This window comes from Bubalus bubalis, chromosome 9 (assembly GCF_019923935.1).
Source record: "Bubalus bubalis isolate 160015118507 breed Murrah chromosome 9, NDDB_SH_1, whole genome shotgun sequence".
In the NCBI taxonomy this organism is placed as follows: Eukaryota; Metazoa; Chordata; class Mammalia; order Artiodactyla; family Bovidae; genus Bubalus; species Bubalus bubalis.
In genome coordinates this window covers 95,948,911-95,974,043 of record NC_059165.1, presented here as the reverse complement: position 1 = coordinate 95,974,043, position 25,133 = coordinate 95,948,911, and the positions used below count along the sequence as shown (strand labels likewise).

At 50.9% G+C, this 25,133-nt stretch overlaps 1 protein-coding gene across 13 annotated transcripts in view; it reads left to right on the top strand.

Annotated features, from left to right (window-relative positions):
* DNM2 (dynamin 2) overlaps positions 1-25,133 on the top strand; it is an 89,381-nt gene that overhangs the window by 7,995 nt on the left and 56,253 nt on the right. For 12 of the 13 annotated variants that reach the window (XM_044948151.2, XM_044948146.2, XM_044948150.2 and 9 more), the window contains exon 2: positions 23,176-23,249. The exons of the other annotated variant lie outside the window; for it this stretch is intronic. In XM_044948151.2, the coding sequence (XP_044804086.1) occupies positions 23,176-23,249 (74 nt within the window). The remainder of the gene's footprint in view (positions 1-23,175; positions 23,250-25,133) is intronic. 13 annotated transcript variants of the gene reach the window in all.

Genomic DNA, 25,133 nt, shown 5'->3' with positions numbered 1-25,133 from the left:
TGCCCGAGTTGCCTCCCCTGGTGGCGATCGGAGCACAGCTCTGTTCTTCCTCTTGCACTGAATGGACTTTCTGTGCCCTTGACGCACTCAGCGTGGGCCAGGCACTGGGTACTGTTGGTACGGCACCTCAGCTTGGCCCCTTTTTACAGATGAGGCAGTTGAAGGGGTAGAAATGGGGCAGGCCAAGGAAGGACAGAAGAACCCTGTCCTGCCCCCCTTGTTCACTCTACCCATATCTGTTCTCAGTGGAGAGTGGTGCCCGCATGGTGAGCGGCAGAGTCTGGGTTGGAATGGGGATGTTACAGTGAGTGAGGCCTGAGGGGTCCTTCTGTCGGGAGGCACTTCTTGGTTAGAAGTGAGTGGAGGCAGAGGCCCCTTAAGGAGCCTTGGCATTGGAATGGTGGTCAGGGAGTACTTCTTAGAGGAGGCAGTAGGTCTCTCTGTCTAGACAGGTAAATAGAGACCTTTGTGCCCATCCTGCCTGGCTTGGGCCCCGGCTGAAAGCTCAGGGCCTGTTTTCCACAGGGCATTCTCCTGTCTTTTTCACAGCTGTGTAATACTCCACAGCACAAAGCCGCCTTTAGTTTATTCACCAGCCTCTTGGTGATGGGTGCTCAGGCTGCTTCTGTTCACCCGCTCCCAGGATTTGAACGTGGATAGGGGGCACCTGTGTAGGACATGGGAGAGGAGTGTGTGGGGAGACTGATGGCCAGGCTTGGGTGTGGAGGCCAGGATGCCTCCCAGCAGCTGCTCCCCTGGGTTGGATGAGTGGACTTGGGATTGACCAGAGAGTCCTGCCTGATGCCCCCGCATCGGTGTGTGCACTCTTCACCCCTCCCACCCCTTCCACAGCCTGGACCGCTGCATTGCCTCTGCCCTGGTCCCCTGGCAGACCCCCCGCCACAGCATCCAAACGGAACCTGTGAACACCCAAGTCTGGGCATGTCCCTCTTCTGTCTACCACCCTCTGTGGCTCCCATCTCACTTGGGGTAGATGTCCAGGTCCTCCCCTTGCCCCCAACACCTCCCCACCCCGCTGCTCCCGCTCTTCCCCAAGCTCATCCTGGCAGCCACATGGCCTCTTGTTTGCCCCTCAGCCGCCCCCCCACAGGGTTACGCCTACCCAGGGCCTTTCCCTTCCTTCCTCCACGTCTCGTCTTGGTCCAGAGGTCTCCACGTCCTGCTCCTCTCTTCTTGGGTGGATCCTTGCTCAAACCTCACCTCCCTGAGAGGCTGGCCGTGACCTACCCCCGTCACTCGACTGCCTGCCTCAACACGGTTCCTTCAGAGCTCTTATTGGGGCCTGCAGCGGTTTTGTGTTTTTGTCTCCTCACATTGCAGACAGCAGGTACCCTGGGGCAGGGATCTCTGACTGGCATAGAGTAGGAGCACGAATATTTGTTGCATGAATGTCCCTCCAAACCAGAATTGGATTAGCTTCACTGCACAGATGTTTGCTGAGAAGGAGCCCGAGGACAGCCCTGGGACTCTGGGGGCTCACAGCCTGCCCGTGACGTGTGGGACCGAGAACAGAAGAGGGGTTTGGGGTGCTCCGAGGGGACAGAAGCACGTGTATCCCCTTACAAGGAGGGCTCTGGTTTGCAGAGTAATAACAGGGCTGAGGCGGCAGGGCCAGCCAGGCATGGCTATCTCTCTGGACTGACTTCCTAGCCATGAGATGGGGCCAAGCTGCCCCCCGTCTCCGACCCAGGGAGGTGGGAGCTAAGACCTTGCAGTTTCCAGTGAGCCGCCCCCTCCGACTCTGGCTTCCTGCTTGGGTGCCTGGTGGCCCTGGCGGGAGCAGGTCCCCCTTGGTCCAGGCGCTGGCATTTTCTCACAGCAGGGCTCCAAGGTTTGAAGGAGGTTTCCCCTGGCTCAGATGGTAGAGAATCTGCCGGCAGTACAGGAGACCCAAGTTCAATCCTTGGGTCTGGAAAATCCCCTGGGGAAGGGAATGGCTACTCACTCCAGTATATTGACCTGGAGAATTCCAAGGACAGAGTAGCCTGTGGGCTACAGTTCATGGGGTCCCAAAAGAGTTGTACACAACTGAGCGCCTAACACTTTCCCCACCCCCACCTCCATCCCCCTTCCTGTTCTTGATCCAAGTGCCTGCTTGGATCAAGAACCAAGGAAAAGAAGCCGCTGCAGTCTGGCAGCCCCATGAGTGTCTGTGCCAGATGCCCAGTGCCAGACCCCTCCCAACACCCCCTGAAAACTCCCAGGGGGATTCCAGTCATGTGCTGGAGCACAGTGGAGAACCGTTGCTCTGTTTGTCACTGGAGACCTTCTCTGGCTAAACTTGAACCTGCCCGGACCACAGACCCAGAGGTTGTGGCCAAGTGGGCGTCAGACCTATCCAGGGCCCCAACGACACCCTCACGCCCATGGAAGAGGTGGAGGCGCCCTGAAGACTCTGCCCCATGACACATTTTCCCAGTGATAAGTGTCTGTAGGGACTCATAGGCCGTCAGGCGAGTCTGCAGAGCAGGCAAGAACAGTCCCAGCTGGGGTCACGCCCGCCTGCCGGATGATACGGCCTGGCACGGCTGGCCAGCCCTGGAGGAAGCCCCACTCTGGGTGTGGGACAAGCCTCTTCTGTCCTAGCCGTGGGGCCTCTGTCTTCTAATCTGATGGCCAGAACCCTTCTGGAGGGTCGCAGTCCCCCCTTGCCTAGAAAGCCCCCAGCAGGCCCTGCAGCCAGTGGCTTGGAGGATGATACCCTCAGGGTGGTTCTTTTCTGGATGGTGGGGCAGTGGAGACCCTGGGATCTATGAATTAAGATCAGGGGCTGTGAACCGCAGACTGAGCTCAGGGGAGGCTGCCAGTGGTTTGGGCTGACACGTCTCTTGTCTTGCAACACTTAACTTCCCCTCGTCTCAGCGGAAGCCCTTTAGACGGAAGTGGGCTGCAGCGGCCTCTGCTCTGGTGGCACCACCTGTCACAAGTCACCAGGGAGCTCAGAGCGGGTCACTTTCTGAGGTGGGGAGGCCCCACCTGGAATTCCCTCAGGCAAAAGGATGTCCTGGCTTGATTTTTAATTACAAGACTTCTTGGACTGTTTACTTGGTGAAATACGATTCTCTTCTATAGGAAGAATAAGGAAGGGGCTCCTATTGCCCTTTGCTTGGAACCACCTTCATCACCTTGAGGCTCTTGCCAAATCCTTTTTCATTATTTATATGTGTGAGTGTCCCCGATTCCCCCCCACCCCACTCCCTTAAATGCCACAATTAAGTCTATCTTGGTTTTCTTTCTTTCTTTTTTTTTTTTTTTTTTTTGGTGCCTGGTCCTGGGGCTTGCAGGATCTTAGCTTCTGACCAGGGATTGAACCCAGGCCCCCACACAGAGTGCTAAGTCCTAACCACTGGACCACCAGGGGATTCCCAAGTTTGTCTCTGATAGTCCAAAATCTCACCAGAATGTATCCCCCTCATCCCAAGCTCTTTGCTACTCAGTGTCTCAAGAGGTTTTTGCCTTGGTTTTGGTTTTAAAGGAATTTTTCATTTTGGAAAAATTTTAGATTTACAGAAAATAAGTAAGCTTTAAATTTACAGAAATTGTGAGGCTAGTACAGAGAGCTTCTGTATACTCTTCACCCATCTTTCCCTAATGTTAACCTCTTACCTTGGTGTGATAGCATTTCTCACAACTAAGAAGTTAACCTTGGAACTTACCTTGTGGTCCAGTGGTTAAGAATCCGCCTTCTGATGCAGGGGACACAAGTTCAATCCCTGATCAGGGAGCTTAATCCCACATGCCTCATGGTCAGAAAACCAGAACATAAAACAAACACTCTTGTAACATTTAATAAAAGACTTTAAAAATTGTTAAAAAATATAGTGCACCATCCAGCTGATTCAGAGTTGTGCAGTGATCACTATATCTAATTTCAGGACATTTTCTTACATTCCCCCCGTCCCCCCCCCCAAAAAAAAAAAAAAAAAAACAGAAGAAAAACTGTGTGCTTATTAAGCGGTCATTCTCCACTCCCAGTTCTTGGCAACTGCTCCTCTACTTTCTGTGAATTTGCCTGCTTTGGACATTTTTGTCAATGAATCATGCACTCTGTAGCTGTTTGTGGCTGGCTTCTTTAACTTTGCATTAATATGTTGTTTACAATGTTTACAATTAATATTGTAGCATCTACCAGAACTCCATTCCTTTTTAATGGCTGCTTAATATTCCACTCCACGGTTACACCACTTTGCATTCATCCAGTCCTGAGTTGATGGACATTTGGGTCGTTCCCACCTTTTGGCTAATAGGAATTGTGCTCTACTAAACATTTTCATACACATTTTTTGGGGGCACATATGCGTTCCTTTCCTCTTGGTTTGTACCTAGGAGTGGAAGTGCTGAGTCATACGGTAATCTTGAGAAACCCCTAGACAGTTTTCCGCAGTGCCTGCTTCATTTTGCATTCTTACCGGCACTGTAGGAGGGTTCAGGTTTCCTAACAACCTCGTCAGCACTTGGTGTTATCAGCTTCCTAGTGGGTGTGAAGTGGTTTTTTGCTCATAGGTGTTTTTTTTTCTCATTTCCCTGATGAGCTTCTCATGTGCTTATTGGCCATTTGTATATCTTCTTTGCAGATATCTCTATTCACATTCTTTGTCACACTTTTAAGTTATTTGTCTTTTTATTATTGATGTGTAAAAATTCTTTATACCTGGTGTCAAAATGAGACCTTCTGACATAAATGATTTGCAGATATTTTCTCCCATTATGCGGGTTGCTTTTTCACTGTCTGGTGCCCTTTGAAGCAGAAAAGTTTTAAATTTTGATGAAATCCAATCCTTTTTTCCTTTAATGTATTTATTTGACGGGGTTGGGTCTTACTCGCGTCCCATGGGCTCAGTAGTTGCTGTTGGGATCATACCCAAGAAGCCATGGACTAATCCATGAAGATTTAGTCCCATATTTTCTTTTAAATATTTTGTAGTTGTAGTGCTTCCATCTATTTCTGATCTATTTCGAGTTAACTTGTATATGGTGTAGGGTAGAAGTCCGATATTCTTTTGCTTGTAGCTATTAATAGTTGTCCCAGCACCAGTTGTTGAAAAGAACATTCTTTACTCATTGAATATTTTTGGCGCCTTGGGTTCAAAATCATTTGGCCATTAGGAGTTCCCTGGTGGTCTAGCGGTTAGGACCTGGGGCTTTCTCCGCTGTGGCCCTGGGTTCAATCCCTGGTCGGGGAACTAAGATCCCCTAAGCTGCACAGTGCACAGCCAAAAAAAAAGAAAAAGCTCAGTTGACCATAAATGCAGAGAGTCCAGAGTATATTTCTGGACTCTCAAATCTATTCTGCTGATGTCTCTGTCTCCCCTACCGCCAGAACTACACAGTCTTCATTTCTGGACCTTTGTAAGAAGTTGTGAAATTGGCAAGTGTGAGTCTTACAGCTTTGTTCTTTTTTCAAGCTTGTTTTGGCTAGTCTGTGTCCCTTGCATTTCCATGTGAATTTTAGGATCAACTTACTCATTATTGCAAAAAATGCTGTTTAGATTTTGAGGATTTTGTTGAATCTCCAGATCAATCTGGGGAGTATTGCCATTTTAACAATATCAAGTCTTCCATTGGGGAGGGATAAATTAGGGGACTGGGATTAGCATATGCACACTACTATATTTAAAATGAAAGGTGAAAGGAGAAAGGGTTAGTCGCTCAGTAGTGTCCCACTCTTTGCGACCCCATGGACTGCAGCCCACCAGGCTTCTCTGTCCATGGGATTCTCCTGGCAAGAATACTGCAGTGGGTAGCCATTTCCTTCTCCAGGGGGTCTTCCGACCCAGGGATTGAACCAGGGTCTCCTGTATTGCAGGCAGATAAAACAGATAACTAATAAGGACCTACTGTATAGCACAGGGATGCCTACTCAGTATTCTGTAGTAACCTATATGGGAAAAGGATCTAAAAAAGAATGAATATATGTGTAACTGATGCATTTTGCTACACATTTGAAACTAACGCAACATTGTAAATCAACTATACTCCAATTAAAAACAAAAAAAGTTCTTCCAGCCTGTGAACACAAGCTGTGTTTCCATTTATTTAGGACTTTAATTTCTGTCAACAATATATTTTAGTTTTCAGTGTAGAAGTTTCATGCTTCTTTTGTTAAATTTATCCCTAATTACTTATTTTTTTTCATGCTTTTAAATGGAATTTCCCCCTTCATTTCATTTTCAGATTGTTCACTGCTGGTTTGTAATAATATGACTGATTTTTGTATATTGATGTTGCATCCTTCAACCTTGCTGAACTCATTTATTTATTTTTTAAGTTTTAAGATTCCTCAACGTATTCTGTAGACATGATCATGTCATCTGTGAATGGTTTTCCTACTTCCTTTGGATGCCTTCTTTTTCAGCCTGACTGCTCTGGCTGGACCCTCCCATACGATGTTGAGCAGAAGTGAGAGTGGGCATCTGTGCTCTTGTTCCTGATCTTTGTAGGAAAGCTTTCAGTCTTTCACCGTTAAGTATGACATTAGCTGTGGGTTCTGTTTAGATACATCTGTTCTTTATTACGATGGGAAGAAGAAAAAAGTTGCTCAGTCATGTCCGACTCTTTGCGACCCCATGGACTATACAGTCCATGTAATTCTCCAGGCCGAAATACTGACTGGAGTGGGTAGCCTTTCCCTTCTCCAGGGGATCTTCCCAACCCAGGAATCAAACCCAGGTCTCCCGCATTGCAGGCAGAGTCTTTACCAGCTGAGCCACCAGGGAAACCCATTAAGATGAGGAAGTTCCCTTCTATTCCTAATTTGTTGAGTGTCTTTTTCATGAAAGGGTGTTGAATTTTGCCAAATGCTTTTTCTTCATCTATTGAGATAATCATACAGTTTTGTCATTTATTCTGTTAATATGGTGGAATGTAAAAAAATAATAATATTTCTCTACTTATTTTTGGCTGAACTGGGTTTTCGTTGCTGTGCAGGCTTTTCTCTGGTTGCAGAGAGTGGGGCATGGGGAGGGCTACCCTCTAGATGCGGTGCTTGGGCTTCTCACTGCGGTGTCTTCTCTTGGGAAACCCGGGCTCTGGGGCTCAGGTTTCAGTAGTTCCAGCTCCCGGGCTCTAGAGCACAGGCTCAGTAGTTGTGGCACGTGCGTTTAGTTGCTCCGAGGCATGTGGAATCTTCTGGACTAGGCATTGAACCCATGTTTCCTACATTGGCAGGTGGATTCTTTACCACCGAGCCATCAGGGAAGCCCAGTATGGTGTATTATATTGATTCATTTTTCCGTTTGGACTAACACTGCATTCCTGGAATAAATCTCACTTGACTATGGCATATTTTTTTATGTTACCGGATTTAGTTTACTAGTATTTTGTTGTGGATTTTCTTGAGTGTCTTTATTCATAATAGATACTGATTTGTGGTTTTCTTGTGATACTTTTGTCTAGCTTTGGTAGCAGGGTAATGCTGCCCTCATAGAAGGAGCTAGGAGGTGTTTCTATTTTGGGGAAGAGTTTGTAAAAGATTGGTATTAATTCTTTACATGTTTGTGAGAGTTGACCAGTGAAGCTGTTTGAGTCAGGCCTTTCTTTGTGGGTAGGTTTTTGCTTTACTTGTTATGGGTCTATTCAGATTTCTTTCTTCATTTTTTTTTTTTTGGCTGCAATGTGGGGCATGTGGGATCTTAGTTCTGCAAACCAGGGATTGAAACCATGCTCCTTGCTGTGCAAGCATGGAGTCAACCACTGGCCCTCCAGGGAAGCCCCAGTGGAAGATCAATTTTAAATTAAAAATCTTTCTTCTTTCTAAAAACAAATTAAAAAATGGTTTTTAATTAGAAAAAACTTGCTAAAGCTGTATTGAGGTATAATTGACATGTACAAAATCACAGTCTTCTCCTTTAACGTCAGTGCTTCCATCTATACATTTCCCTCTGTGCACTGCTTTAGCTGTGCTCTCCAAGATTTCTGATGTTGTGCTTTCATTTTCATTCATCTCAAAGTATTTTCTAATTCCCTTTGTGATTTCTTCTTTGACTCACTGGCTATTTAGGAATATATGGTTTAGTTTGCACATGTTTGTGAATTTCCCAAACTTTCCTGCTGTTACTTTTTTCAAACTTGCTGCCACTGTGGTCACAAAACATACTTTGTATGATTTCATTCAGGCCTTTCACAGTTACTCAATATTGTTTTATGACCTCAAATGTGGCCTATCCCGGAAACTCTATTCCAGGTGCCCTAGATAAGAATGTGGATTCTGCTCTTATGGGTGGAGTGCTCTATACCTGCCTTGAGGTCGTGTTGGTTTATGGTGGTGGAGTTTATTTACATTTTTTAATTTCCTCAGCCATCTTTTGTCCAGTGATTTTTTTCTGTATCGAACCCGTGCCCTGCTGCGCAGTGAAAGCCCAGAGTCCTAACCACTGGACCACCAGCAAAAGTGAAAGTGGTGGTCAGTTAGTCATGTCCTATTCATTGCGACCCCATGGACTGTAACCTCTGTCCATGGAATTCTCCACGCAAGAATACTGGAGTTGATAGCCATTCCCTTCTCCAGGGGGATCTTCCTGACCCAGGGATTGAACACGGGTCTGCCACTTTGCAGGCAGATTCTTTACCATCTGAGCCAACAGGGAAGCCCTGACCAGGGAAGTCTGTTACTGAAGGTGGGGTGTTGACATTTCCAGCTATTATCATTGACTTGGCTGTATTTCCCTTGCTCTGTGCTGTCTTTACAGCTGGGTAGTGTTCCTTGGTCTCACTAAATCCTCTCTTGCATGAGGTTTTTTTCCTCCCTTAATTGAAATATAGTTGATTTACAACGTGTTAATTTCAGGTGTACAGCATAGTGATTCAGTTATACACACAGAATATACAAAAATAATATATTGTTCTTTTTTAGATTATTTTCCATGAAAGGTTATTATAAGATACTGAAAATAGTTATGTGTTCTATACAGTGGGTCTGTGTTACTTACTTTATATATAGTAGTATGGCTATGTTAATCCCGACCTCCTAATTTATCTTCCCCCTCCCACCCCTCTGTCCTCTTTGGTAATCATGAGTGTGTTTTCTGCACGCGCTTTTAGATCGTTTCTTGTTTTCTCCACCTTGGAGGTCGACAGATTTGTGCATCTGCTAGGCTAAGGGCTGATCCCTGGAAGGGGGCTGCTGTCCTGAAAAGAGGGCAGACTTAGAATCTTCTTGCCAGAGACCTTCTGGGAGTGCCAGGGGGTGACATCCCCCTCCATCCCCATCCCCTTGTGAATGATCCTGTGGAACAGGGCCCCACGTGTGCCAGGCACTGGGCTTCATGTGACTCGTCCTTCTAGTCCTGCCTGCCAATGACCTGATGGGCCAGGCACTGTTTTTTCTGCTCATTTTTAGTTGCTAAATCGTGTCCAACTCTTTTGCGACCCCATAGACTGTAGTCTGCCAGGCTCCTCTGTCCATGGGATTCTCCAGGCAAGAATACTGGTGCAGGCAGGGCCTTGTGGGCTGTGAGGGGGAGGACAGGTGTGCAGGAATCTACAGGTGATTTTTCTGTTTGTTTTAATCTGGCTGCACTGATTAATCTAAGTTGCAGCACGAGGGATCTTTAATTGTGTCATGTAGGATCTGGTTTCCTGACCATGGATTGGACCCGGGCTCCCCTGTGTTGGGAGGGTGGAGTCTTAGCCGCTGAACCACCAGGGAAGTCCCTCCAGGTGGGTTTTAAGCGTGCGCAGCATGATCTGGCCTGCGGTTTGAAAAGGGATGGCCTGGGAGACAGGGGCGCAGGGATGTGACTGTGACCTTGGGGACTTAGTCTAAGGATGTTGGGACTGAGCAGAGAGAAGGGGTACATTTGTGTATGTCGAAGTCAGGATTCGCTGAGAGGCGGGCTCTAGGGAGTGGGAAAGAGAGCATCTGGGGAAGGGTGGGAAGGGCTTCCTGTTCTGTGTGACACTGTGCTCCTGCTCTGCCTTGGCTGGTTCCTCAGTGTGACCCCCCATCACGCTGGGAGATGAGGGAGCATACTCATCCCGAGGCCAATCGTCTACCCTCTTGCTCTTTTATTTTGTTGTTAAATAATTTTATTAATTTGGCTATGCTGGGTCTTTGTCGCTGCACGGGCTTTTCTCTAGTTGTGGTCAATGGGGGGTTACTTTCTAGTGGCATGCAGGCTTCTCATTGCGATGAGAAGCTTCTCATGGCTTCTGCTGTTGCAGAGCACAGGCTCTAGGGCTCAGTAGTTGTGGCACATGGGCTTAGTTGCTCTGCAGCATGTGGGATCTTCTCAGACCAGGGATCGAACCCGTGGCCCCTGCATTGGGAGGCGGATTCTCCACCGCTGAGCCACCTTCTTGCTTGAAGGAAGCCTGCAAGGAGGATGGTTCTGGAATGCCGGGAGTGGGGTGGGGCGCTGCCCTGCCTTCCTTTTCATGTATTTACCAACACGCTGCCCCTGGGGTCGGTTGGGCCCCTCTGGGTGGTAGACCTCTGCAGAGCTAGAAATCCCACGTGGCTGACCCCGCCCAGGGGCTGCAGTTTTGCCGGAGCACTCAGTACCTCCGTGCACCTGCGCTGTCTCCTCCCACCCCCACCACATCCCGTTTTACAGATGACACAAGGCCTGGGAAGTGAGTGACCTTGCTGGCAGGGTCATACAGGTCAGGCCCCCCTGCTGCAGTGTAGAGAGGCCAGGAGGTGGAGTTGAGAGCTCGGTTTTCCAGTTACCCGTGGTTTCCTCATCACCCTTAAAAATGTGACTTGGCTGACCAGTGGCTTTGGAGCCTCACTGCAACTGAAAAGTTACAAATTAGAATTCCCTGGCCATCCAGCGGTTAGGACTTGGCGCGTTTACTGCTGTGCCCCAGGTTCAGTGCACGGTTGGGGAACTAAGATTCCGCAAGCCTCATGGTGTGGCCAAAAAAACACTTACAAATTCGTATTTGCTTGTTATAATGTTGTTGTTTGTTGTTCAGTCACTAAGTTGTGTCCCACTTTTTGCAACCCCATGGACTGCAGCACGCCAGGCTCCCCTGTCATTCACCATCTCCCGGAGATGCCATCCAACCGTTTCATCTTCTGTTGCCCCCTTCTCCTCCCGCCTTCAATATTTCCCAGAATCAGGATCTCTTCCAGTGAGTCGGCTCTTTGCATCAGATGGCCGAAGTATTGGAGCTTCAGCATCAGTCCTTCCAATGAATATTCAGGACTGATTTCCCTTAGGATTGACTGGTTGGATCTCTTTGCAGTTTAAGGGACTCTCAAGAGTCTTCTCCAGCACTGCTGCTGCTGCTGCTAAGTCACTTCAGCCGTGTCCGACTCTGTGCGACCCCAGAGACGGCAGCCCACCAGGCACCGCCGTCCCTGGGATTCTCCAGGCAAGAACACTGGAGTGGGTTGCCGTTTCCTTGTCCAATGCATGAAGGTGAAAAGTGAAAGTGAAGTCGCTCAGTCATGTCCGACTCTTAGCGACCCCATGGACTGCGGCCCACCAGGCTCCTCCGTCCATGGGATTTTTCAGGCAAGAGTACTGGAGTGGGGTGCCATTGATTCAAAAAATTATAAAATGGGGTTTCCTGGTGATTCAGTGGTTAAGACTCCATGCTCCCAATGCAGGTGGCACGGGTTCAGTCCTTGGGGAACTAAGATCCTATATGCCTCATGGCACAGCCAAAAAGAAAAAGTTATAAAACACCAAAATCCAAATGGCATTGGAGATTATAAAATAGATGGTTTTCCGTTCTCACTCTATCGGTGACCTCCATTAAGATCTCAGGGTGTCACCTTCATGCTTACTGTCCGTCCACAGGCAGAAGGAAAAAATTGGAGCACACAAGCCGTTCTGCCCGTCGCACTTTGCTTTTAGTGATGTGGCCTGGATTGCTCCCTGGGACAGTTCCAAGGCTGATTTAGCCAATTCCCTGCTGATGGACCTCTAGGTGGTTGATGGGCTTCACTCTAGAAAGCACTGCCCCAGGGAGCAGCCGTTCTTGCAAACCCGCTCAGGGAAACCCGAGGGCCAGGACAGGAGCTGTCAGCAGAGGACAGTCAGGCCTCTCAGGGAGGTGACATCTGAGTTGAGTCCTGAGTGACCAGAGGAAGCCAGGATTGTGGAAAAACTGAGGAGGGGGAGTTGGAAGTCATTCCAGGTGGAGAATGAGCATGTGCAAAGGTCCTGAGGCAGGAGTTGCTCTGGCCTGCTTGCTCTACTTTACCACCAGTGTGGCCAGAAGGAGTGAGTGAGGTGAAGGTGGGGGTGAGGGCAGAGAAGGATGGGATGATTGCTCGGGGCTTGGAGGCTACTGCGGGGCGGGGAGGGGGATGTGCTTTGAGCAAAGGTGGGATGTGATTTGACTCATACTGTGTTGAGTTTTTCTTTTTTGTTGTTGCTGTTTAGTCACTAAGTTGTGTCTGACTCTTGAGACCCTGTGGATTGCAGCATACCAGGCTTCCCTGTCCTTCCCTATCTCCCGGAGCTTGCTCAAACTCATGTCCATTGAGTCTGTGATGCCATCCAACCATCTTGTCTTCTGTCGTCCCCTTTTCCTCCTGCCTTCAGTCTTTCCCAGCATCAGGGTCTTTTCCAGTGAGTCGGCTCTTCTAATCAGGTGGCCAAAGTATTGGATCTTCAGCTTCAGCATCAGTCCTTCCAATGAATATTCAGCATTGATTTCCTAGTAAGAACTCTTGCAGACCTTTCAGTCTACCTTACCTCACTTGGCAGATGAAGAAACTGAGGTACCCAGGTATGACCTGACCTGCACAGGTTGTCTGGAGTGGAAGTGGCCCCATCTGGATGCTAACCGGGGGCTGAGAGGCCCAGCGCCAGGGCCGCTTCCTGCCTTTGCCCCTGGCCTGGCCATCTGGGCACAGAGCAGGTGACCCAATGGCTGAGTGCCAGGGGCGGGGCGGCCCCGGAACCTGCAGGATTCCTGAACAGGGAGGAGCCTGCTGGGAATATTGTGAAGGGTGGCACCTGGGAGTGGGATTGTGAAAGCCAGTGAGGGTGTCCACGACCTGTCCCATTGTCCCATTGCCATCTGGACTCAGCCTCCTTGCCTGTACGATGGCAGGTTTGGACCTTCATGCTGTAAACATCGGACCCCTGCCTCATGCCGGGCTCTGTGCCTGGGAGCTGGGGAGAGAATAGGGAATGTGCCAGATGGAGGACCTTTGCCCCACGAAGCTGCCACTCTTCTGAAGGGCAGTGGGTAGGAAGGGACAGACCACAACCATGTGAGCAAATCAACAAGCTGGAAGGAGGCAGTTACGAGTAGAAATAAGAATTGAGCAGGATGGTGGGTGATGGAGGGGGAGCTTCTTCATATCGGTGGTGGAGCAGGGAGGAGAGAGGCCAGGAGTTGCCAGCTGACCATGTGAAGGCTGCAGGGAGAGGATTCCAGGTCCATGGGGCGGCCAGTGCAAAGGCCCTGAGGTACACTGTGCCTGATGGGCTTGGTGAACGTGGAGGAGGCCAGTGTGGCAGGAACCAAGTGAGCGAGGGCATGATGGGAGGAGGTGAGGGCAGCAAGGTGACTGGGAAGATGATGCCAGGAAAGTCACATAGGCTGTAAGAAGGACTTGGACTTTTTTTCCCCTTGGCCGTGGTCTGTGGCATGCGGGGTCTTTATTCCCCAACCAGGGATCAAACCCATGCTCCTTGCAGTGGAAGCACGGAGTCTTAACCACTGGACCATTAGGGAAGTCCCCAGGACCTGGACTTTTAACCTGTGTGAGGTAGGAGTCCTGGGAAGGCTCTGAACAGAGGAGGGGTCATGCCTAACTTGGTGTCCACAGGTGGCCTGTGGCTGCTCTGGGAAGAACAGAGTGTAGGGATGAGGGTGGGCAGGTGAGGGGCAGCCACTGGCGGGCCAGGCAGAAGGCCTTGGATATAGAGGGAAGGGGGCCCATTCAGGCTCCATTCGGAGATGGAGCCGACAGGACTTGCCTCTGGGCGGGGTGGGAGACAAGAGGCAGGAGGGGTCCTGTGGTCTGAGTCGGGTATAACCACACTGCCTGCCCCTTGGGTTGACCAGAACACACAGTGGCACCTGCCTTGGTACACTGAGGGCAGGCGGGTGACCGATGGTTACTGTTGGCTGGTATTGAGAGGGGACATGGGCGAGTCAGGGAGCAGGGCTGGGACCAGTGGGGTGTGCAGACTGGATGCTATAGCCTTGGAGACTGAGTCGTGATGACCTCTGTTTCTGTTCTAGTAATACCACGAAGAGGCCCCCTGGGTGGGTGAGGGGGGGCGACTAGGGGCTCTGTTTCATTGGTGTCCCACCCAGGTTCCCCTCCTGATTCTGCTGCTTCCTTTCTGAGTGACCTGGGCAGGTCCTGAAACAGAGCCTTAGTCGACCTACCTGTGAATTGGGAGTATCGGCCCTGACAGCATTCCTTTGGCATTGCTAGAGGGTTTGTTGTTGAGTCGCTCAGTTGTGTCTGACTCTTTGCACCCTATGGACTGTAGCCCTCCAGGCTCTTCTGTCCATGGGATTTCCCAAGCAAGAATACGGGAGTGGGTTCCCATTTCCTCCTCCAGGGAATCTTCCCGACCCAGGAATCAAACCCACGTCTCCTGCACTGCAGGCAGATTCTTTTCTGTCTGAGCCACCAGGGAAGCCCAGAGGGTTTACTGAGATGTTACTCAGAATGGATTAGAGCTGGGCTGGGTGGGCAGCCCAGGGTTCCCTGTATGAGAGCCTGAGAGAGGGGGTTGGTATTACTCTGGCACGTGGGGCTCCTAGCCAGGAGCTCTTCCTGTGTCTGGCTTTGGGCTGTCTCCAAGCCACACTGAGGCTTAGGGCGACCCCATGAGGATTTTTTTTTGGCTGCACTTTGCAGCATGCAGAACTTCTCAGACCAGGGATCAGACCCACGTCCCCTGCAGTGGAAGCGTGGAGTCTTAACACCTGGACCAGCAGGGAAATCCAGCCTGGTGAGGATTTGATTATGAGGGAGGGATGGATCTCAGTCTGGGCCCTTGCCTGGGCCCTCACAGGCTCTGGATTCGGGCTGGTTCATCCGCTGCTAGCTCTCTGTTTGCCCTCTCTGGGGGTCTTCTTGGTTTCCATTGTCCCGTGTCTCCACCCTTCTGGGGGTGGGGAGAGGGGTGGAAGTCAAAGGGCTGCAGGAGAGGCCTTGTGCTCCCTTCAGAAGTGAACATACAGCCAGGCTTCTGAGTGGCCCACGGCTCCTCCTGCTGCTGTGTCTTTCCCTCTCAGCCCCCACTGCCTTTCCAAGAGCCTGCGGAACCTTCTAGGGAGAGGCGGCCCATCTCAGAGCCCCGAGACCGAGGCTCCGAAAGGGTGTTGTGACTCGCCCCAGGTCATGCATCCTGATGATGGGTGGTGTCCTTGCATCCCATAGACGGCAGGACCAGTGCCCTGAGAGGACAGAGTCTTGCCCAGGGTGGAGCAAATCTGGGTGTTGAACCCAGGTTGTCTGGCTCCAGAGTCCACTCAGCATTGCATGAGCACCTGCTTTATGACAGGGCTTCCCAAGTGGCTCCGTGGTGAAGAATCCACCTGTCAAACAGGAGATGCTGATTTGATTGCTGCATCGGGAAGATCCCCTGGAGAAGGAAATGGCAACCCATTCCAGTGTTCTTGCCTGGAGAATCCCATGAACTGAGGAGCCTGGCAGGGCTACAGTCCATGGGGTCAGGAAGAATTGGACACCACTGAGTGACCCAACGACAGCAGCTGTGTGACAGGCACTGTTCTAGGTGCTGCGGGTCCAGTGGTGACCAGTCTAGGTGAAGTCTTGTCCCAACACAGTCCTGGCCCTTCGCTGGAGGCCCTGTTGGTGGGAGTGGGAAGCGGAGGGTGTGCATCTGGGAGGGAGAGGTGCAGTCTGCTGCACCTGCAGAGCCTGAGCGGAAGGGTTTCCTGGCAGAGGGAACAGCCTTTGCAAAGGCTTGGAGGCCAGAGGCACAGGAGAGAATCCTACGGCTGAGGGAGAGGGGCTCAGCTGAAAGGGGGCGGTCCTGGGGGGATGGGCAGGTGAGGGACCCTGTCAAACCTGGGATCAGTCATGTGACCTCTGCAGGAGGAAGGCTTGGAGGCCCAGGCCTCTGTTTTAGGAGGATAACCACCTATTACCTGGGAGGAGTAGGGGTCAGACGCCTGGGGCCAGGGCTGGGCCCAGTGGATTAGAGGACAGGGATGGTGCTGAAACTATCCAATAACATTTATTGGAGGGCTTCCCTGGTGGCTCAGTGGTAAAGAATCCCCCGGCAATGTAGGAGGTGCAGGTTTGATCCCTAAAGCAGGAAGAGTCCCCTGGAGAAGGAAATGGCAACCCACTCCAGTATTCTAACCTGGAGGATCCCATGGATAGAGGAGCCTGGTGGGCTACTGTCCATGGGGTCGCCAAAGAGTAGGACATGGCTGAGCAACTAAACAACATTTATTGAGTATCTTCTGTGTACCAGAATAAACTCCAGATCCTGTTCTGGGGAGCTGACATGGGGAGGCAGACAGGAAGCAGATAAGTAGCATGTAGAGTGTGCTTTGGAAGAAGGTTGGGGGGTTGGGGGGGCTTGGACCTGTGAATGAGATCAGGAGAAATCTCCCCAGGGAGGTATCATTTGAGCCAGAGCTTCAGGGAGCAAGTCATGGGCAGAGGAGGAGCCTGTTTGTCTGGTACCCAGCCGCCCTCTGAGATAAGTGGAATTTTCCCATTGTGCATGCATGCCCAGGCACCGAGTTGTGTCCAACTCTTTTGCGACCCCATGGACTGTAGCCCACGAGTCTCCTCTGTCCATGGGATTTTCCAGGGAAGAGTACGGGACCAGGTTGTCATTTCCTTCTCCAGGGAATCTTCCTGACCCAGGGAAGGAACCTGCATCTCTATGTCTCCTGGATTGGCAGGAGGTTCTTTCCCAATTACTAACTAGGAACCCCAAATCAGAGAGGCTGGGAAGCCCGCCCAAGGTCACACAGTACAAAGGGCAGCCTGGGGCACAGTGGCCCTTGCAGCAACAGGGAAGAGAGAGGAGGGGCATGAACTCATACTTTGAATCAGAGGGAGGGACTTGGTGTGACCAGTGGAATGTGGGTGGGGTCTGGGACGAGGAAGCCAAAGACTGAGACTTGAAAGTCGCCTCTTGAGAAGTGGATAGTCAGTGTTGCGGCAGAGGGGCCTGAGAGGGTGGGGTTGTGTGTGGCTTCCTTCCACCACCCCGACCAGGAGGGCCCCAAGAATGCCGCTGCTGCTGGCTGCCAGGAAACCCTGTGGGTGGGCCTTAGGGCACAGCTGGACCTTAGGCCTCTCACTGAGCCCCTCGGAGATTTCAGGGGGGTGGGGGTGGGGGTGTGCTTTTTTTTTTTGGCTGTGCCAGGTCGTAGGTGCAGCACTTCAGTTGCATGGCATGTGGGATCTAGTTCCCTGACAAGGGATCAGACCCAGGCCCCCTGCAATGTGAGCGCAGAGTCTCAGCCATTGGACCACGGGGAAGTCCCTTTTTTGAAGTTTTTATTTTGAATTGGGGTATAGCTGACTAATGAACATGTTGTGATAGTTTTCAAGTGAACAGTGAGGGGACTCAGCCATACATATTCATGTATCCATCCTCTCTGGGGACTGCTTTTCAGGGACTGTTGAGACCGAGGGTGCGTGGTGCAGTCTGAGGCTTCTAGATACACAGTCAGATGGATCCCAGGGCTCCTGAAACTCCCAGCCTGGTGTGCGAGGCCCCCGTGCCCACCCAGCCTCGTCCCTCAGCCTTCTCCCCCTCAGGCTCTGCCTCCTCTGGCCTCTACTAGTCAATCCCACTTGCCACCAAGTCCCAGCCCCAGAAAGCCGCCTTTCCCTGACGAGGGCCCGGAGCACCCATCACACTGGCCCTCGTGTTCCTCTGAGGCTCTCATTGTCCATAGTCTGTGGTGTCATCATTGTGCTCATGGTGCCTGGGCCCCCGGATGCACCCAGAGCGGTCACAGGACAGCATGTGCCAACCCCAGGATCGAAAGCCTAGTCATGGCCAGGGAGATGCCTGCAGCTTCCACAGCAGACGTGTAGGCCCAGAGGCTGGGGGCCCGGCGGTCTGAGGCTCAGACCCCACGGGCTTCAGTCCACACTCCTGGGTGCCGAGTGACCTCAGTGCCCAGCCTCTGGGCCTAGGGACTTCCATAAAATGAGCTCACAGACTCACCTCATCAGGTATTGTCATGGTTAAATAGCCCAAAAAGCCCTCACCTTCTTGCCTGGCATACAGGGAGCCCTCGACAAATGTGAGCTACTCTTAAAATATATTTTGGAGTCAGTAGTCCATGTGGATGATGTGGAATTCAAAGATGTTTCAGAACCTGCCATGACTGTCCCTCCCAATAGGCTCTTGGCCAACCTGGGCTCTGGTTTGAGGCTTTTTATTTACTTAGAAAACACAGACACTCTTCCGCACCTTTTGTTTTCCTTACTTGATACACCCAGAAGGAAGTTCCATGTCAGGAGATAAAAAGCTCTTTTTTGTTGTTATTCTTGGAGTATGTATTTGTGGATGTGTGTGTGACTGCAAAGTGACATGAATGGGTCATCATTTATTTAATTAGTCTCCTCCATGGGCTTTAAAGTTCTTTCTGGCTATTGTTTATTCACTAAGTTGAGTCTGACTGTGAGGCTCCATGGACCATTGCCTGCCAGGCTCCTCTGTCCATGGGATTTCCCAGGCAAGAATACTGGAGTGGTTGCCATTTCCTCCTCCAGGGGATCGTCCCGACTCAGGGACTGAACCCATGTGTCCTGCATTGCAGGCGGATTCTTTACCCCTGAGCCACCAGGGAAGCCCTTTAAAATTCTTTAGATCTGAGCTGTTCCTCTCTGGGAAACTAAAAAGACGATAATGTGTCCGTGGGCAGATGTTAATGGAGTGTTTTCTCTGTGCTTGAGTGTCTGAATCTTCGTGAGCGCACCTTCCTGGACCTCCTTGTACTCGTGACCTTCTGGGACCGAACTCAGATGTGGCACGTTGTCCCAACTGTAGATATACACCTTCATTGTCTTCATTTTTGAAATAAATGCATGCATTGGTCAGATCAAGATAGAGGGCGTTATCATCTCCAAAAGTCTCCTCCTGCCCCTTCTAGTCAGTTCTCCACCCCACCCCCCCACCAGGGGAGAGGGGGAACCAATTGCTCTGATTTCTATCAGTGGAGACTCGTTTTGCCTGTTCAAGGTCGTGTCTGCCCTATGACTCAGCAAGAGAAATGAGGCATTCATCAACAAAAGGCACAGGTGAGAACATTCAGAGTGGCTTTATTTGTAATGGCCCCGAGCTGGAAGGAGACCCCCAAAGCCACATCAGCTAGTGAGTGGATGATCAGACTGTGGTCCGCTCCTGCAGGAGTTTCCCGGGCGGCTCAGTGGTAAAGAATCCGCCAAGCAGGAGACATGAGTCCGATCCCTGGATGGGGAAGGTCCCCTGGAGAAGGAAATGGCATTCCAGTCCAGTATTCTTGTATGGAGAATCGCATGGACAGAGGAGCCTGACAGGCTACAGTCCATGGGGTCGCAAAGAGTTGGACACAACTGAGTAACTATAACAACAACAATAAATCTGCATCAGTCAGTTAGTGGATGAACAGACCAGTCCATCCATGCAGCGGCATGCCAGTCAGCAAGGAACAGGAGCCGGCTCCAGGCACACACAACGGCGGACCCTGGGGACTCTGTTCACATGCTGCTGCTGTCTCGTTTGCTCCCTGCCCTCTTACCCCCGTGGTGTGTCTTCTTTGTCCCCAGCACCTCCACTGCTCGGTTGGTGTGAGTAATACTTGAGTGAACAAGCTGGTGACCTTGGCCAGGTTGCAAATCTTCACTGATCCTCATTCTCCTTATCTGCCAAATGGGAGGATGGGAGTCACATTCAGACGGTTACACTGCATGAAGCGGGCGTGACGTGCTCCGAGCAGGGCCGGGGTGGCCCACAGATTCTTTGTCCTCTGGAGCCCGGCTCCATGGGTAGCGTGCAAGGTGTGGAGGGTTTTGAATGTGCTCCCAGGGGCTGCGGGCTTCATCCTCCAGTGACTCGTTTGTGTCCTTGGGACGTTCTCCTCTTCCTCCACGGTTCTTCCATCCAGCCTGTACCCCTGGTCATGGCTGGCTGGCTCCTCAGCTCCTCTGGATTCTGTCCAGTGTCTGTTGAATGCCTTCTGGGTCCCCTGTCTCCCAAACCAGTCCTTATCGTCACTCACCTTGACTAATGCAGTCACCTCCCGCCTGCCTCTCCACTCCCACCCTCCCTCTTGAAGCTGTCAGTTGTTCGGTCACCAAGTCACATCTGACTCTTTGTGACCTCATGGACTGCAGCACACCAGGCTCCTCTGTCCTCCACTATCTCCTGGGGTTTGCTCAAATTCACGTCCGTTGAGTTGGTGATGCCATCCAACCATCTCACCTTCTGCTGCCCCCTTCTACTTTTGCCTTTAATCTTTCCCAGCATCAGGAGAAGGCAATGGCAACCCACTCCAGTACTCTTGCCTGGAGAATCCCAGGGACAGGGGAGCCTGGTAGGCTGCCATCTGTGAAGTTGCACAGAGTCAAACATGACTGAAGCGACTTAGCAGCAGCAGCAGCAGCATCAGGGTCTTTTCCAGTGAGTCAGCTTTTTGCATCAGGTGGCCAAAGTACTGGAGCTTCAGTTTCAGCGTCAGTGCTTCTAATGAATATTCAGGATGGACTGGTTTGCCCTCCTTGCAGTCCAAGGGACCCTCAAGAGTCTTCTCCAGCACCACAGTTCAAAAGCATCAATTCTTTATAGAAGTGGCCAGAGGGGCACATACCTTTAAAAGCAAATGAGGTAGGGAATTCCCTGGCAGTCCAGTGGTTAAGACTCTGAGCTCCCACTGCAGGGGTTGCAGGGTTCAATTCCTGGTTGGGGAACTAAGATCCTGCATGCTGTGTGCTGTGGCCAAAAGAAAAAAACAAAACCCTGACTGTCCCTAAACCCCGTCAGGCAGCTTTGCTCTAAGAATGATGACCTCTCATTGTGACCTCCAGCATCACCTCACGCACCCGTCTCTGGGCCTGTCCGTTCATCCTCCTCCAGCACCCTACTCTGCTGCTTGCCAGTAGTACTAGTACCCCCATAGGACCTCCAGAGCCAACCTGCCTATGCAGGGTCCCTCATCTCGAAGGCCCCCCTGCCATGTGGTCACTGCCAGATCCCTGTGTCCAGCCACAGGAGGCCCTGCCTGAGTGTGGTGACCCCACCCACAGTCCGATGGGGCTCAAACCTCACAGTGCATGGCGTGTGGCAGGGTACGCTTCCTCCCTTCCTCCACCCACTGGGTGAACAGGTTCTGAACCTGTGCTGAGAACCAACGCCCTCCTCTGGGGCTCTGTCCGGACAGAGGTGCTGGGGTGCTTCTGAGACACCGTCTGTCACAGTACTGGGGAGCCAGGTGGCACCAAGGATGTTTGCCTAGAGTTCTGCACAAATTTCAGGTAATCCAAATGTTTCAGTTCAGTTCAGTCGCTCAGTCGTGTCTGACTCTTTGCGACCCCATGAATCGCAGCATGCCAGGCCTTCCTGTCCATCACCAACTCCCGGAGTTTACGCAAACTCATGTGCATCGAGTCGGTGATGCCATCCAGCCATCTCATCCTCTATCGTCCCCTTCTCCTCCTGCCCCCAATCCCTCCCAGCATCAGAGTCTTTTCCAATGAGTCAAGTCTTCGCATGAGGTGGCCAAAGTACTGGAGTTTCAGCTTTAGCATCATTCCTTCCAGTGAACACCCAGGGCTGATCTCTTTTAGAATCCAAATGTTTACCTGGGTGCAAACTTGTTTAAAATTCCCTGAGCCTAGAGCCTTTCTCCATTTTACACGAAACAGTCCTTTGCATGCCCTTAGTGACCTCTGAAAATGTTGCTTCTGCTCCTTTGCCCACCTGGATCTCCTGCTCTTTCCATTGCCTTTATTTAAAAAATACATATATATATATTTATTTCGCCATGCCGGGTTTTAGTTGTAACACGCAGGCTCTTTAGTTGTGGTGTGCACTCTCGCTTGCAACATGTGGGATCTAGTTCCCTGACCAGGGATCAAACCCAGGCCCCTTGCACTGGGAGCACGGAGTCTTAGCCACTGGGCCACCAGGGAAGTCTCAGTTGCCTTTCTCAAAGGTTCAGGGTGGTTTCCAGTCTTCCCACCCTATGTGAAACCAGGTGTAAGACAGTGCAGGTAATGCCTGAATTGTTCCATAGTAAAATCCATAGCATATTTTTAAAAAATAAATTACTTTATTGAGGGATCATTTACATGATAGGATTCACCCATTTTAAATGCAGTGATTTTTTAAAGAAACTTACAGTAAGTATTAGTAAACAGTACCACAGCCCAGTTTTAGAACATTTCCGTCCCCCAGAAAGCTCACCACTCTTGTTTCTCATCCCCAAGACAACCAGTGATCCACTTCCCACCTCTTTCAATTTGTCTTTTGGGGACATGAAACGCATTGTAATTTTTTTTTAATTTGTTAAAACATTCTGGTGTTTTAAACATTTTTTTGTTGGAGTATAGTTGATTTACAATGTTATGTTAATTTCAGGTGTACAGCAAAGACAATATTCTGTTTTATGTTTTGGTTTTTTGGCTGTGAGGCAGAGGAGGATCTTAGCTGGTTGAACGGGGATCACACTCGCACCTCCTGTGTTGGAAGGCTAGGTCTTAACCCCTAGATCACCAGGGAAGTCCCGAAACACGTCGTATTTTGTCATTAAATAACTTTACTTTTATTTTAGTCTTTATATCGTATGTATGGCATTATATTACTTTAAAACATGTAGGTCAGAATTGTTGATATATGGCAGAAACCAACACAATATTGTAATTATCCTTCAATTATAAATAAATAAGGGGAAAAAAATGCAAAAAAAAAAAAATGTACTGATCTCTTTTGAGTCTGGGGGAGATGGTCCAAACATTTGTCAGGAAAAGGGGCCTCTGAGCGTGCTGGGGCTGGCACATAGCCAGCCGAAGGGAAAGGGTTCCCTTTGTCACCAGCCTTCAATCCAGCCCCTCCCCTATCTCTCCATGGCCTCAGGACCCTCCAAGGCCAGAGCATTCCCTGGTGCCCTGCTAGGGTTGATGTCTTTGCTGAAGTTACACAGATTGCAAGAGGGGATTGCTCCACCATGTGTGGTCACACTTCCTGCCCCCTGCTAGCCGGCCTCGTGAGTAATTTCTGTCCATTTCCCCTCCCACAGGGACTTCCTTCCCCGAGGTTCAGGAATCGTCACTCGGCGGCCTCTCATCCTGCAGCTCATCTTCTCAAAAACAGGTATGGTGGGGCGGCTGGCAGCCCAGACAGGAAATGAGCGTGGTGGCTGCGCCTCGTGGGAGCCGGGGCTTCCGAGGTGTCCTGGGAGGCCGTTTGGGTCTGCATTCCCCTTTTCCCAGTGGGCAGAGAAGTTGAAGCACAGTTCATGGAACACACCTCCACCCACCCCGAGCATCAGCTGTGACTAGGCTGTCAGGTGCCACAGTTTTTGCTCTATCGTAGATGACACGTTCTTGCTGGACACTTTCAAAATCAATAGCAGATACTGTGACACGGCAGCCTGAAAGGCTTTGGTGTATACTCCCTTTGCAATAAGGACATCCTCTTGCACTCACAGAACCACACCCAAGAGAAGTCATCATTTCTGCATGTTCCCTTACCCCAGTCCATACTCATGTTGTCAGTTGTACTCCAGATATCTTCCCTGGCTGGTTCTACAACTGCTGGGCTCAGTGCCACGCTGCCCTTCATTGTCCTGTCTACTCCTTTCATGCGAGCAGCATTCTCGCCACTTCTTACTCTTGTTTTCCCACTACTTCTTTTTGAATCACAGCACTGACTTTAGGGAGAGGCTTGGCCTGCTGCATATAGAATGGCCCACATATGGACTTTTTTTCTATTCCCCACCTCTGTTCTTCCTACACAGGTCTGATATGACATGGGCATGTCTCCCAGCATGAAACCCACCTAGCTTCCTTGTAAAAGCATCTCGGGTCAGAGGCTGGAAGGGGTGAAAAGGGCCATCGGAGGTGGGACCTCTCTCCTCTCCAGAGCCCCCCGGAGTCTTCCCTACTGACCTGGAATGTCAGCCACAGCTGGTTCAGCACTTGGGGTGCCAGCGTCACCACAGGCTGTGTTAAACACCCCCACTCTGGGGAGGCAGCTGATATATCCCCATTTTACAGATGGGGAAACTGAGGTTTAACCACCTGCCTTTCTGGTGGGCGCCAGAGCTGGGATGGGCACCCAGGCAGGTTCAGACCTCAGGCTCCACAGCTCAGCTGACCCTAGGCCCGCCCTCTCATCTTCATTCACCCAATCCACCTGCAGGAGGGTGTGACACTAGTGAGAGACGGCAACAGATTGGTCCAGTGGCAAGCCAATCGGCTGCCTCCTCTGGGTTCAAGTGTCCAGTCAGCTGTGCCAGGAAGGCCAGTGGCAGAGCCTGGATTGTGAGATGTCAGTGGGATCCGAGTCACATAGGGCTTGGCGCATTGGGTTTCTGTTGCACATTCACTGGGTTGGTGGACAAGGGTGGTGAGAATCTGTGTTTTCTATGAGTTTCCAGGTCATGCTGATGCTTTTGGCCTCTGCCTACTCTGGGAAAACCTCTGCGCTGGTTTGTGAGGGCTGAGAGCTAATACTGCCCAGGTTCAAACCCTGGCGCTCTAGCTTACTGGCTGGCTGGCCCCTGGGGAGGGAGTGCCACTCACAGCTGTGCTTCCTGTCTGGACAGTGAAGATAATAATAGTACTGCCTTGGTCAGTTGCTGTGAAGACCGTGCTGTTCAGTACACGTGTAGCCTGTAGAACAGTGCCAGGCACACTGCAGGCCCTTGCCATGTGGTGCCATCCCAATGGCTTCGGCATAGCTTGCTGGGAGAACCGGTTGGCTGACTTCCTGCACTGGAAGGTCACAGGCTTTGTCGTGGCAGGAGGGCTCTCCCATCACCTCCCCAGTGACTGTCACCCAACAGTGGTCCAGGGAGCACTGGGCTGCCTGCCACAAGCTGGTCCCAGGCTGGGGCGCAGCGGTGAGTAGGACCAGGGCTGCTGCCACCACCTGTCGCCTTTCCTCTGGTTTTTAATGTAATTAAATTATTTATTTCTTTTTGGCTGTGCTGAGTCTTCATTGCTGCGAGGGCTTTTCTCTAGTTGCAGCAGG